The 15,261-nt window shown below is 33.8% G+C and overlaps 1 protein-coding gene across 1 annotated transcript; it reads left to right on the top strand.

Moving 5' to 3' along the window:
• Positions 1 to 416: 416 nt before the first annotated feature.
• LOC134277127 (protein timeless homolog) lies at positions 417 to 14,589 on the top strand (the record flags this gene model as incomplete). Its single annotated transcript, XM_062759413.1, has 17 exons — positions 417 to 504; positions 5,331 to 5,484; positions 5,653 to 5,770; positions 5,905 to 5,967; positions 6,211 to 6,312; positions 6,476 to 6,516; positions 9,359 to 9,473; positions 9,594 to 9,658; positions 11,154 to 11,222; positions 11,352 to 11,729; positions 11,936 to 12,040; positions 12,164 to 12,267; positions 12,372 to 12,450; positions 12,618 to 12,748; positions 13,043 to 13,202; positions 13,531 to 13,611; positions 14,492 to 14,589. Coding segments are annotated over exons 1-17 (1,951 nt in total), but the record flags the coding sequence as incomplete, so codon positions are not given.
• Positions 14,590 to 15,261: the final 672 nt, after the last annotated feature.

Genomic DNA, 15,261 nt, shown 5'->3' on the forward strand with positions numbered 1-15,261 from the left:
AAGGTTTGTTGAGAGATATTGCCTGCCTAATATTTTAATCTATATTGTTTTTTAACCTTGCATTGTGAAGTACTTGATATCAAGACAACGCCAATTAATGCAATTTGCTACATCGGGATCGGTATAAAATAAAAATGAAGCTTTGATGTGAGTCAGATTTGTGTTCCATTTCCCGCGATTTTTTGTTTACGTTTTAGGACCCTCTGTGCGATGACTGAATGAAAGTTGTTGGTTGACACCCAGGTAACTTTATGTGCTTTTATTTTGAAATTGGGTATTTTCCATACACAATCTACCTAATGATAATTTTTTTTAAATCAAATTTAAAATCACTTAGAATGTGTGCATATCCCTGATTTTATGTGCAGTCCTACACTTCTCCTCTATTGTGTTTAAAGATACACACTGCAGCCGAAATGGTGATGCTAGTAGAGTTACAGGCCACGTGCAGTGCCCTTGGTTACCAAGAAGGAAAGAAATATGTCAAGGAACCAGATTGTTTAGGTATGAATAGTTTTAGATGGAATGGGAGGTTTATTCCAAGTACATATGTATGCATCTGGTTTCAACAGTAAAACATGCTAATGAAGAATTACTAGAGATGGACAATTTTAATATCAGCTAGATTCATAAAAATCTAGAAAATCATAGAAAATTTTGATCTGGTGTCTCTACAAATCTTAGATCAGGGCAACACAAAGTAATTAAGACGATCTTGCTCCGACTTCGACTGCTTGTTTCAATCAATATACTTAGTGAAATGATGTAGCTTTTCAATGTAAACAAGGCAAAGCGGAATAAGTCAGAGCATGATTTCCTTAATCACTTTGATACTGGTCTGAGATTTGTACAGGTCCAGCACAATGTCTTGATTAAGCTATATAGCTTTATAAAGCTACCGTATTTGGCCGAGTATAATATGCATTGATGTAAAATACGCACCCCCCTTTTTGTGTCTGGAACTGGGGGAAAAAATGCAGTTTGGATGTATTATACGCAACAGAAAATTTTACCAAACGATGTTCTGAACTTTGAAAATCGCGGTAGTTTGTAACGAAAATCGGCGCGAAGATTAAGTGTCAAAAATTTACAGAACACACATTTTTTTTCAAATACATTTATATATTTTTCTTAATCTGCAATTTCCATATTGCGGCAATCTGGAGAAAATTATTTATTCATGAATTTCAACAAAGCACAAGATAATGTTGCGTAAAGGTGTTAACAGAATTTATTTTTTAAGCATACGGTGATTTTGAAATAATAAGTGGCCATATAATTCTTTGGTGAAATAATTTTATATCAACAAAGCATGAGATATTGTTGCAAGTTTAAACAGTTGTCATATTTAATTTTGGTTCGAGGTAATCATGTTGAAAAAAGAAATTGAAACATCAAAGTATTTTAAAAATTAAGTAGACTACGATTTTCCTCTTCTGAATCGTCGCGGATATTTTATTTTCTACAGAGCATGAATAAATGATAACACTTAAGTTTTAGCTTACTTCATATTTAATCTGTTAAATCTCAATTATTTAAACAAGGGTTCGATAAGTATAAGATAAGGTAAAATTACATTTAACAAGTGTTTAATTGTTTAATGTGTCGTAATCAACACACGCTCACACATACGAAAGGTTACAAACCGACCCCCGCTTTTTAACAAAGAAAATAACCAAAGCAATTAAGGACAGTGAAAATAATCATCGCTATAACTGTAGAAACATTGCTTTGGAGTCGGTAGACAATTAATTGCCCGGAGGGGTGTAACGGGTGTTGAGAGGTAATTATCAAGTGACCAGTGCACGTGTGTCACGACATTGGCTTCCTTTCATTGGGACGTATAAAGGGGTGCTTGTGTTGCAGTGAATTTTCACTGAGTTATTTAAAAACTAAAATAAAAATTTTATTTTATTGTATTTCATTAAAAAATGACTTATTACTTTGTCAGGCAGATAAGCTGCATATGTACTATGATTACGGAAGCACGTGACAAAGGAATGTGTTAACGTCTTAAAATAGCATCGGTAATGGCTGCCTACACGGAGACGATAAACACAGAGTTCTTGAAATCTTTCGGTCCTGTCGGCAAGACCGATAAAAACAACCAAGGACCGATCACTTTACGTTCTGTGTCAGTCCAAATGACCAGTAGATGTTCAGAAAGCAACTTGCGAAAATCCAACTAAATTTCGTACGAATTCCCTATAACCGACCGATCATAATCTGTTAAACGCTTTTCAGTATCTCATGGCTTCTTCGATGAATGCAAGTACCAAACTATGATTGATTAATTGTTTTAACAAGTTTTTGACGGTGATAAGGTGTTAGCCGGTTGAGAAAAATTGAACTAGATTAAAAACTTTTGAAGAAAATTGACCTCCCACGAGAATTCAACAAAATTTGTTATACGATGATCAAATTCGCATGAAGTATGCAGTGTGTATATGATGGAGGGTGCGAAATGTAATGATAATAAAATTCAAATACAGTTTTAATCTTCTTAAAATTATGTTTATTTTGTTGGACGGATAAAAATCTGTCTGGACCGACAAACTCCCTGTGGCAGTCAGTCCAAATGACTGACAGTGGAAAAAAGATTTTAAGAACTCTGTAAACATGGAGCTCAAATTATTTTAACTTGCTTTTTCATGTCATTTTAGTATCAAAATATTATGAAAGTGTTATTTTTAACAAGCATACCTTCCAACAATAACTTTCCGAAGTTTAAAAATGACAATAAACAAAAGAAGTTGTATATGTCTCTTGGTAATACTACGGTATGTACGTATGATAGCCGTGTTTCACCTGAAAGAAAAACTTATCAAAATCCCATTGTGATGTAAAATATGCATCCCTTTCTCACAGAAATTTATTTTAGGAAAAAATTGCGTATTGTATTCCCCCAAATATGGTAAATAGCTTTATTAAGCTATTTAAAATAGCTTTATTAAGCTATTTAAAATAGCTTAATAAAGCTATTTATATGCAGTTTTTAACAAAAATGTTTTTAGTGAGAAATAAACAAAAAGTCGCAAGTATTTGACTATTCATATATGTACTTTGGGCTATCAAAAAAACAACCTAAATCATAGAAAGTTCTAACATTGCTGTTGTTGAATACTTTTAAGCAAAAGATGAATTTCCATTGTTTGGGTAACTGCACTGGTGGAAAGTGTCCTATTGAGTGCTGTGAGGCGTGGATAAGTATGATTGCTTCTCATTGTGTTGAACTGTTACCAATCAATTATCTTGTTGGCTATAAGGCCTAGAAAAAAATATGTTTGTTTCCGCTTTCAGGCTGAAAAAATATAGGGTAGGTAGGTAGGCAATTTTTTTTTTTTTTGAAAAAAAATTTTTTGCTTCTTTAATTAAAACGTGTATAGAAGTAACATTAATGACAAAAGAAATGGTGTTTTCAAGCATTACTGTGACTTAACATAATATAAAGGTGACCCAAACTTCTTTCTGCCTTGAAAAGCTTGCAAAGTTGGAGGCTATAATTCCCTGGTTGAAATCTTGCACATCATGGGACAAAAGCATTAAAAAAATATTTAGGCCAGCATTTTTTTATTTTTAGGTTTACGAACATCAGAATGAAAAAGTCCCGTAGGAGGAGGAAATAAAAAAAAAATAAAATTATATTTTGGATACATTATCGACTTTTCTACATTAATTTTTGCTTCTTTTTTAATGCTCTCCTAACAGGCTTCTTGCCACTGGACACATAAGGGTTACAAAGGGGAAAATACAACCTTTAATTGTTTATTTCATCATCTACCAGTTGGGGGCAGTGATATAAATCTTTTGATATTGGACAAAATACAGATTTAAAAAAAAAATCAATTTTTTAAATCTCTTTTTATATATCTTCATTTTTGTTTTCAATGTGTGTTAGTTAGAAATTCATTCTAAAATATTAATATACTCGAGAGCTATAAAAGTAATAATTCCTTTCATAAAACAGACAGGGAGTATTCCCAATGAGTATTGAGGAGTAGGGTGGAATTTTTTTCAATTAAGTGTAAAATAATTTTTCTGGCTGCCATAAACGATACTACATGCCTGTATATATTTGTATATTCTTGTTTTTAAATAGTTGAAATATTTTATTCCTTTAGGCTATTGTTTATTTCTTCCTCAAATGGACTTAACTTCTCCCATAGTTTTATTCATTACATCTGATGCATAAGCGACCCTTTTCTGAAGAATGATGCTAAGACTGTAAGTTATGACAGAAACCTAAACAATGTCTCTGACAATAGCTACCATGGGCAGTTTTAAACCTGTGGGAGGAAAATAATTTACAATTAAAGACAGTTACTTTTGAATACGGATACATAATTATCTCACCAACATGTCACTTTGCAACAAAGTCGTCAGCATTTTATTGTTCTCTGAACGGGTTAAATGTTTTAAATGGCACTCCTATCGATAAATATTTACATTAAACCAAGCTTTAGTGCTGCTATGGATTTGACACAAATCTCCCTTTATTACCCGCCATGTTTTTTAAAACCGGAAGTACGAGTTCGTAAATTTGAAATCTCGATCCCGACTCAAATTTGACATCGGAAAGAAAAAAATCTGTTTTTCTCAATTTTATTTTTTTTCTGAAAATTCAAAAACCTGAGCGGCGGGTTTGTAAACCTAAAAATAAAAAAATGCTGGCCTTAGGGTCGGCACTATAAATTAGGGTCGGTCGGGAAAGCGGAAACAAACATATTTCTTTTCTAGGCCTAACTGACCTCCTTTATAATTTCATTCAAGAAATAACTGTGTGGTCACTCATCAATAGCCCCCAAACTTTTAAAAATTTGAGTACAAAGTCTCTCAAGGAGACGCAATTTGGTGAGTGATTTTTACATGCATTGTAAGAAGAGTTCAAAGTTTAATATTTCCCTGCACCAAGGTACGACTTTTTGCACATGCTAAAAAATAAAACATTTGAGAAAAAATTGTGATGAAATAGCTTAATCAAGCTATTCCGAATAGCTTAATAAAGCTATATAGCTAAATCAAGCTATATAGCTTAATCAAGACATTGTGTCGGACCTGTTGTAGAGACACCAGATCAAATTTTTCATCTTGATGTATCTGACTGAGGTTAGGAAATTTTTTTCTTTGTTTTAATCTTGTTATATCTATTAAGTTTATATTTTGATGTCATGCGGAATGAAAATTACTTCCCTTTAAGCATCAATTCATTATAATGTAAGTGTGTTCACTATAAAAATGTTTGAATTTCTTTTGAAATAGACAGGTCAAGAATATATATGCATTGTTATTCATCCATCTAAATTGTTGACTATTTACCTTGGAATTTCTAGAGACAATCAAGGATCTCATTCGTTTCTTGAAAAGAGAGGATGAGACATGTAATATCAGGAGACAGCTCGGGGAGGGCTGTATTCTGCAGAAGGACATTGTCCCCATACTGAAGCAGTACCACACAGACAGAGTTCTGTTCGAGGCCGTCATCAGGTAAAATAATGATCAAGTCATAAGGAGCCAGGAAAAACCTTCCCAGGAAAAGAGAGACATTTCTAATCTAATGAAGGACTTTAAAACTGTTGAAATCAATGTTGATATTCTAAAACAAGTGTTTCAAATGTTCAGTGTTGTGGGTTTTAACGAATATTTGTTTTCTAGGTTATTGGTTAACTTGACCCAGCCAGCCGTTCTGTGCTTCAATAACCATATCCCAGAAGACAAAACCCTGAGGAATCATTACCTGGAGATAGAATCCATGCTACAAGATTACAAGGAGGTCTAGTTCAAATTGCAGCATCTATGAAACAGTTCTTACATTTCTTTTTGAAGTTAATCTGTTGGAAAGTGATTTTGTGTTTCATGTCTTGAAATGAAGTTTTAAGTATGTAACATCTTTTTTTCCAATGACAGGTTTTTGTGGATGAAGAATTGTTTGGTGTTTTGACAAGAAAACTAGGAGATCTTTTAAAATTGGTAACATAAAATTTTTTTTGAAAATGTTCGTTTCAGTTTATATATTTATAAGGGTGAAGAAGATAATTATTCATTTAAAAGATGTTAACAGTTTCTTAAAACCAGTCCTCACTTATGTATAATGATCATGAAAATAGTAAAACAAAAAAGTATCAAGCTTCCAAAATGTCCATATCATTTCTCATATACATTAATGTATTTTACATATCCAAAATAAATTTTAAAACTGTATTTTATTTTCAGGACTGGGAACATCGCCAAGAGGAGGACCGACTCCTCATAGAGAGAATGTTGATCCTCATCAGAAATGTCCTCCACGTTCCTCCCAACATGGAACGAGAACAGGTTAGTCTCCAGAATTAAGATACATGTATTTGTAGATAAGAATGTACTCTGTAAACATATGAAAGAGGTAATAGACCTGAAACAGATGTACACTCAAGTTTATCTAAAAAATTGCAATATAAATCAATGTAAACATTAAAAGTATTTTATTTTATTTTTACAGAGGACAGATGATGATGCCAGTGTCCATGATCAAATCATTTGGTAATTACATGTATATTACATTGCATTTAAGGCAGGTGCCCAGCAAAAATTATCCATCTGTCTGGCAACACTTTTCTGTGATAAAAAACTTGAGTGCTTTTAACTCAAGACTTTATATTCAGGTTAAAAACAAGATATATCTCATGAAAACACATACATGTAGTTTAATGTACATTCCTTATATTTGCTTAGCAAATAGATTTTTTTTCTAAGAGACACCTGAAGATTTTGAAGCTACTAAATCCAAATGTGTCGCTTTATTTTGAGTTAGTGCTTAATAATTGACAGATTTTAGATTTCTTGAATTAAATCTTGAAAAGCTCTCTGGTATTTAATTTTTGCTGGAGTATGCTACATCTTTTCAAATAATGCAATTTTACAATGTTTTAAATATGCAGTAAGACAGCAAAACATTCTGTAAGAATGAAAACCATTTTTAGCTCACCTCAACGAAGTTGGGGGGAGCTTATGTGATACCCTCGGCGTCGGTGTCGGCGTCGGCGTCCCAGGTTAAGGTTAAGTTTTTTGGAGCAGTTTTCTTTTTAATTACTTCTGTGTCCTATACTGATTAGACATGCATGGAAGATGGTTTTAGTGTGTTTTATTGTACCAGAGAAAGTTTCAGATGCTGCAATTTCAGCAAAGGAATTACCAGGTTAATGTTTTTGGAGCAGGTTAACATTTTTGGTGCAGTTTTTGGTGTGGGTTTCATTTCCAAGTAACTATAAGCCCTATGTTGACCAAACTTGCATGGATGATACATCTAAGGATGCATACTACCGTGCTTGCTTCGGATGCAGAATCTGACCTACATTTTCCGGTTGAGTGAACAGGTTAAAGTTTTTGGTGTAGGTTTCATTTCCAAGTAACTATAAGCCCTATGTTGACCAAACTTGCATGGATGATACATCTAAGGATGCATACTACCGGGCTTGCTTCAGATGCTGAATCTGACCTACATTATCCGGTTGAGTGAACAGGTTAAAGTTTTTGGTGCAGGTTTCATTTCCAAGTAACTATAAGCCCTATGTTGACCAAACTTGCATGGATGATACATCTAAGGATGCATACTACCGGGCTTGCTTCGGATGCTGAATCTGACCTACATTTTCCGGTTGAGTGAACAGGTTAAAGTTTTTGGTGCAGGTTTCATTTCCAAGTAACTATAAGCCCTATGTTGACCAAACTTGCATGGATGATACATCTAAGGATGCATACTACCGGGCTTGCTTCGGATGCTGAATCTGACCTACATTTTCCGGTTGAGTGAACAGGTTAAAATTTTGGTGCAGGTTTCATTTCCAAGTAACTATAAGCCCTATGTTGACCAAACTTGCAGGATGATACATCTAAGGATGCATACTACCGGGCTTGCTTCGGATGCTGAATCTAACCTACATTTTCCGGTTGAGTGAACAGGTTAAAGTTTTTGGTGTAGGTTTCATTTCCAAGTAACTATAAGCCCTATGTTGACCAAAGTTGCATGGATGATACATCTAAGGATGCATACTACCGTGCTTGCTTCAGATGCTGAATCTGACCTACATTTTCCAGTTGAGCGAACAGGTTAAAGTTGTTGGTGCAGGTTTCATTTGCAAGTAACTTTAAGCCCTATGTTGACCAAACTTGCATGGATGATACATCTAAGGATGCATACTACCAGGCTTGCTTCGGATGCTGAATCTGACCTACATTTTCCAGTTGAGTGAACAGGTTAAAATTTTGGTGCAGGTTTCATTTCCAAGTAACTATAAGCCCTATGTTGACCAAAGTTGCATGGATGATACATCTAAGGATGCATACTACCGGGCTTGCTTCGGATGCTGAATCTGACCTACATTTTCCAGTTGAGTGAACAGGTTAAAGTTTTTGGTGCAGGTTTCATTTCAAAGTAACTATAAGCCCTATGTTGACCAAACTTGCATGGATGATACATCTAAGGATGCATACTACCGGGCTTGCTTCGGATGCTGAATCTGACCTACATTTTCCAGTTGAGCGAACAGGTTAAAGTTGTTGGTGCAGGTTTCATTTCCAAGTAACTTTAAGCCCTATGTTGACCAAACTTGCATGGATGATACATCTAAGGATGCATACTACCAGGCTTGCTTCGGATGCTGAATCTGACCTACATTTTCCGGTTGAGTGATTAGTTAAAAGTTTTTGGTGCAGGTTTCATTTCCAAGGAACTATGAGTTCTTTAATGACCAATCTTGCATAGATGATACATCTAAGGATGCATACTTCCAGGCTTGCTTCGGATGCTGAATCTGACCTACTTTTTGTGGATGAGTGAAAATGTTAGTTTTGATGCATGTTTCATTTCCAATAAACTATGAGCCCTATAATGAGCAAACTTGCATGGATGATACATCTAAGGATGCACACTAATGGACTTGCTTCGGATGCTGAATTGGACATACATTTTTCAGATAATAGACAAGGTAAAAGTTATGGTTGCAGGTCTATTACCAAAAACTATAAGGCTTATATAATATTGTATAAACCAAACTTGCACAAATGCTGCATCAAGAGATGAAAACTCTCAAATTTGCTTCAGATGCTGGATTTTCATTACATTTTCATGAAGAAGAAGTAGTTTAAATTTTTTATGTAGGTCTATTTCAAAGTATCAGATCAAAATTGCTTTTAAAAATATTTTCATTTTTGGAATGTATACTTTTTGTTGGTTAATTGTGTGACTTTGCCTTACTTAAAGACAACATTCGTTGAGGTGAGCTCTGTAATCTCTGATTACCTATGTTTTGAGAATGGCATCATTTTACAATGCATGATTGTTTTCAGAAACAAATTTTATAATAATTTAACTGGAATATTTTAGGGCCATCCATTGCAGTGGTTTGGAGGATCTCTTGTTGTACATTGCCAGCTCAGAGGATGAAAGAAATTTCTCTATGCATGTTTTAGAGATTGTGTCTCTGATGTTCAGGGAACAGGTAATTCAATTCTGCAGCAAGTTCTGCTCTCTATAGACTTACAATGATTGATGTTCTATAATTTTTTAAATTTACATATGCCTAAGGAATATTTTTATATATTAAACTATTTGACTATAGACTCCAGATATGTTGGCAACTGCAGGTGTGAGCAGGTCTATGACAGAGAAAGAAAAGGATGAGAGGTATTATATGTTAACTTCACTACCGTAATTTTCCGATAATAGGTCGATACTTTTTTTCTCAGAACCGCTGGGGTCGCCCAATATACGAATTCGACCTTTCTAAGGCTCAAGTTTACGAAAAATGCCCCACAATCAATAAAATTTACGTCAATTTCAAGGCAAATCTGTGCCACTTTCATAACTTTTTTCATTATTTTACGCAGAAAAATTAATGCCCAGGTAAACAATAAAATATTTATTCTATAGCTTTCTTACAAAATAAATTCCATTAAATATCCGTTGATGACAAAGGAAAAAACTGTGCTTCATGAAGTAAATAATTCCTCAACGTGTTATCCATTGCCATCATGCGGTAGCCATCTTGTGAAGTTAGGAAGTCGCTACCGTTTACTAAAAGTAAAACCACAACCATATCAAAATTTGAAATACGGAAAAGCATCTTCGTACACAAGAAGTACACTGAATTACCGCTATACAAAGATTGGCTTCTAACAGAATTAATTGTCTGACAGATAAAAGGATTTACACTGTGTGTACACGCAAAGGTTTTAACATCTGTGTTGGTTTAATACCCGCAGGGCATGATTAGCAAATCCACGTGCCGTTATAGGGTATATGTGTTACACATCATTTAACAAACAAAGCCATGAAATTCATAATGACTGTCAAATTGTGAATGTACCGGTACTCTCAATTAAATTTATAAATTAAACTTATAGCGTGGTAATATTATTTCAATTCTTTACTGTTGCTTTATACATGTATATACATTCAATGGTCGTTTGCGGGTTTTAGCAAATCCCTGAAGAACAAAAATGAAATTGGCGGACATCGAAGCAATTGTCGTCCACCGGTAAATAATGTCTGAATAAAATATATTAGGAATGTGTCCAAGTTGTTCTGAAATCAGAATTATTATTCTTTGATCTCGGGTATTTCCCGAATTATAGCTGTAAAATAAGAACGTATTTACGTGTTATTTATGCCTGTGGTTTAACAACAGTATGAAACTACGGAGGCATTGAACAGGCAAGTTGGAGAGAAATAAGTAGTAACACAATTCAAAGAAGTTTTAACTACATTTGTTTTTTTAAAAACTTTATTTAAATGCTGTACTCATTAAAATACCTGTTTATTTTCTTGATACGTTCATGTCACGGAATTACCCCGGTAATTTTAGAGGTTTACCTGTTCTGATACGTTGTATCTGCGTAAGAATCTTTAGAAAACGGGAAACAAAGCCTCGTCCTATATAGTAAGTTCGTCCTATCTTAGGATTTTTCAAAAATTAAGGCTGAAAATGAGCCTTTCGACCTATATACCCCATCGACCTATTATCCGAAAATTACGGTACTCATGAAATAAAGCTCTGTAGTTTGGTAAGCTAATTGGAATTTTTTTTTTCAATTTTGGTGGCTTGGTACAACAACAGTCTTTGAATTGTATATTGATAACATGTCTCAAGGTTGAAAGTTGGTGTACATGTATATTTCAGGGAGCTTCAGATGGTTTTAGAGCAGGAAAAAGCTCAGAAGAGAGCCAACATGAGGAAATTTAGCACTAGGTATAAAAATACAAGTTGACAGAAAATTAAAAGACCCCCTTCCAAGAAAAAACTTATTGAAAATTTGTTGAATATTTAAAAACTCAAAAGATGTAATGAAACTGTTTATCTTTTTGTCTCTACTTGCAGACATTCCCGTTTTGGGGGAACTTACGTAGTTCAGAATATGAAGTCAATCAGTGACAGGGATGTCATCTTCCACAAAAACCAGAAAGACGTCTCTAACCTTACGTTTGACATCAACAAGAAACCAAAGAAGATCGCCAAAAATCGTCAACCAATCAAAGACCAGGAAGTGACTCGACGATCTACCCTGAGTATCCGATTGGGTTTGAAGGAATTTTGTGTCCAGTTTCTAGAGAGTTGTTATAATCCACTAATGTACGCTGTCAAGGACATTCTGAACAGAGAGAAGGCGCAGGATCATGACGAGACCTATTATTTATGGGCCATGAGGTTCTTCATGGAGTTCTGTAGACTACACAGCAAGCAGGTGGAACTCGTTAGGTGAGCAGTAGCTTTTGTCAGAATTCACATAAGTTTTATCCCAAAGGTAAATTCTTTTGTAACTATGAGGACATCTGTGTACGAAGGAGTAAAACTATAATTTATATATTAGATTAGGCCATTGTTTTGCCAATAATCTTTCATAAAAAGACCACTTGATGTTGAGTTATTATGATAACAAGTAGTTAGTTTTTGGTGTTTTTCAGTGAGACCATGTCTGTGCCCACCTTCCACTACATCCAGGTACAGCTATTCCAGTACTATGAGATGATCATGATGGAGAAGAAAGAGGCCAAAACCTGGGCTAAAAGGTCAGACATTGCAATGAAGAATAAAGATTTGCAACAGTTTCTCTTTAAAATAATTGCATCCATGGGGGCACACTCATTCCATCAACACATCTAAATTTAAACCTTAAAATTTTTCTTTTGCAGGGTTCACCTTGCTCTGAAGGCCTATCAGGAGTTACTTTTGACCTTGGACTCCATGGACTGGTCAGGCAACAGTCAGCTGATGGAGAGTGCAAAGGTCATCAAAAGTAAGTCAATTATTTAATGGTTTTATAAATAATGAAAGGTTTTCTTGTCCCTGTGAAGTGTTTTAAACATTTACATCTAAGTTATAATTACGTTTTTTTTCCAGGTAATATATTTTACATGATGGAGTTCCGAGATACTTTCTTAACATTATTGAGGAAGTTTAATGAAAGCACTCAGTCAAGGTACATAAATGTATATGTCAGCATGAAAAACCTGAAAGAAAATCAGTATTAATATTGCATTCACATATGTAATGATTTTTCTGCAAGTATTTCTGCTTTAAACTTTAAAAAGTAGTGTCTGTGTTAAGATTTTGAAGATTATTATTTAAACTTTTTCTGCTTTAAAGAACATACCTGAAGGATCTAGTGGAATCAACTCATCTTTTTCTGAAGATGTTGGAAAAAATGACAAAAGGAAATTCCCATCTTGTTGTTCAAAAGAAGAAAAGCAAAAGGAAAAAGAAGTCAAATCCAAGAGGTGAATAGTATATGAATATTTAAATTGAAGGATACTATTGAAGAAAAAAAGAGCTTTTCTACTATTCTAGATTGTTCTGTAAAATAAGATGTAAAACAAGGAATGGTTACAAAATGGAAAGTTTTGTTAAATGCTGTAAATGCACACCTCATGATTTATGATACAGGAAATGCAAGAGATGATTTATTGTTGCTTTAATTGTCCAACTTGAATTTGTCAAGTATGTCAAAAACAGTAAGGGATCTATTAAAGTACACATTGGCATTGAATACCTGATTAATTATTTATTTCCAGCTGCCCCAGACCTACCAAGGGAGCCTACTCCAGAGGAGCTGGAGGACAAATGGGATGATATTTCGGGAGAGTTATCTTCCTTGATTCAGGGAAGAGGAGAACTGCCAACAGATGTCTCTCCTTTTGATGCTGCTTCAGAAGTAGATATTGACCAACAGAGGTAGGGAAATATCAGCTTAACCAAGAAATTCTTTTACATTTTCAATGGTTGTGTTAAGTTACTTGATGTAAATGATTTGGATCATGTATAGTTTTTGCACTCGTGAGTAAATTTCATGTATTTTCATCATACATTGTAGATTAACAAAACTATACTCTGGACTGAAATGGTCTTCAATGAGATTCCTAATTTGTTTTCAAATATTTTTTTCAAATGTATGTCTTTATTGGCTTCACACCTAGAAACTTTCCTAAAAATATTAACATTTTTTGACTACATTCAGCTTTGACCTTCTGCATGATACATGATTCTACGATTTATATTACAGGGTTGATGCCATGATTCGTATACAGGATGCTTTGAGAGATAAACTCCCTGGAGAAGCACTGGCTCTACTGAGGGCAGCAAGGTATTGGACTACTAATTCAAAAGCTGTCAGTCTTAGCATGATATTTGTAGATGACCTTTATTAGAATACAAATAACATATGAAATTTCCAATATTTGATACATGTATCTTAAAACCTAACAGCTAACATTATACATGTATATACAGTATATAGTGGGTTGGATAGTTTTGTAACCAGCTTATATTCAAAATTAACGGTTAAGTGACTTGTAAACAGCTGATGTTAAGTGGTTAAATTCTACCTATTCCCACTTTTCGAAAATCAGGTAGAAAAAGGTAAGATTTTACGTGGGAATAGGTGGAATTTTTGTGTAAACAAATAATTAACCATGAAAACATATAAATACTGTACAGACAATGATTAATGAACCCTATTGGAATAGAGGACAAGTATATTTGCTTTATTAAATTATAAATCAGACTTTTTTCTAATATTTGAAAGAAAAAATGTATTTTGTAAAAAATTAAATTATATTTTTCTCCGTTAATATATTCATTAAAAAATCCACCCATTTGAATGCTTTTTTCAATAAATCTCTTTATTTTATGTTCTTAAATTAAGATATTAAGTTGCTTTTTCTTGTAAGACCTTTTTATTATTTCAAAAATCCGAAAATAAATCATATTTTCTCATAGATGTATTCATTATTTTCTGTCTTAAAATGTACAAAATACAGGTAAATCTAAAGAGCAGATGTAATTAGTCTAGTTACTGTTAAAAATAAATTAACTATCTAAACATCTATTGTTATTTGCAAGTGGGAAAAGGTGGAATTGGGATTTTTAAAAAGTAGGAATAGGTAGAAGACACCCTGTTAAGTTACTATCTAATATAATTGTACTTAATGATATTAATTATCTAATGTAATGGTGTTTTGTAGAGAGGTGTGGCCAGAGAGAGACCAGTTTGGAGCGGCAGACATTGGACCAGAGGAGGAGTTCATGGCAGTCAGGGAAATCTTCATGTCTACCTTACCTAGTAAGTCAAAGATCAAAGATTTCTTGTGTGGGGACAATGCATCATGATACCTTCAAATATAATCCATCCATACAGTCACATATTGATATTGTATTGCCAAAAAAAAAAGAAAATGGGTTTGATTGAGTTTATAGCTCCATAGAATCAATTTTGTATTAGAGCATGTATTGATTGGAAGATTTACAGTTTGTTTTAATGAAGAATTGTACCCCTTCCAAAATTGGGGAGGGGGATTGCATAAAGAGAACCTGGACTTTAATTGAACTATATTAGCATAAACTTTAATACAGGGATTAATTTTGTGTGTGAGATGTTGCTTTACATTTTTTCAGCTCTCCATTTTTAATGATCATTGATGTCACCTTTACATGTATGTGCAAGTGATACAAAAAAAAAATATCCGTTGTATTGACAGTTATTAATGTTGAAAAGTTGTAAGGATACATCTAGGCATTAAAATATAAAATATAAAGGCAATTGACTGCATATTAAAAAATGCTCTTGTTCTTTGCCCAAACTCAGACCTGGCTTTACCATATGAAGACTTCTGAAAGTCAGATTGTCTGATATTTTCGTTGACCTTTAAATAATTTGTGAATAAAGTGTAAACAAACTAATTTACAGGTAAATAAAATCCAAGTCAAAGAAATCATTCTTGTCTGTTCAGTAAAC

Source organism: Saccostrea cucullata, unplaced genomic scaffold (genome assembly GCF_032062105.1).
Source record: "Saccostrea cucullata isolate Sc308-1 unplaced genomic scaffold, CSIRO_AGI_Scuc_v1 ctg313, whole genome shotgun sequence".
NCBI lineage: Eukaryota > Metazoa > Mollusca > Bivalvia > Ostreida > Ostreidae > Saccostrea > Saccostrea cuccullata.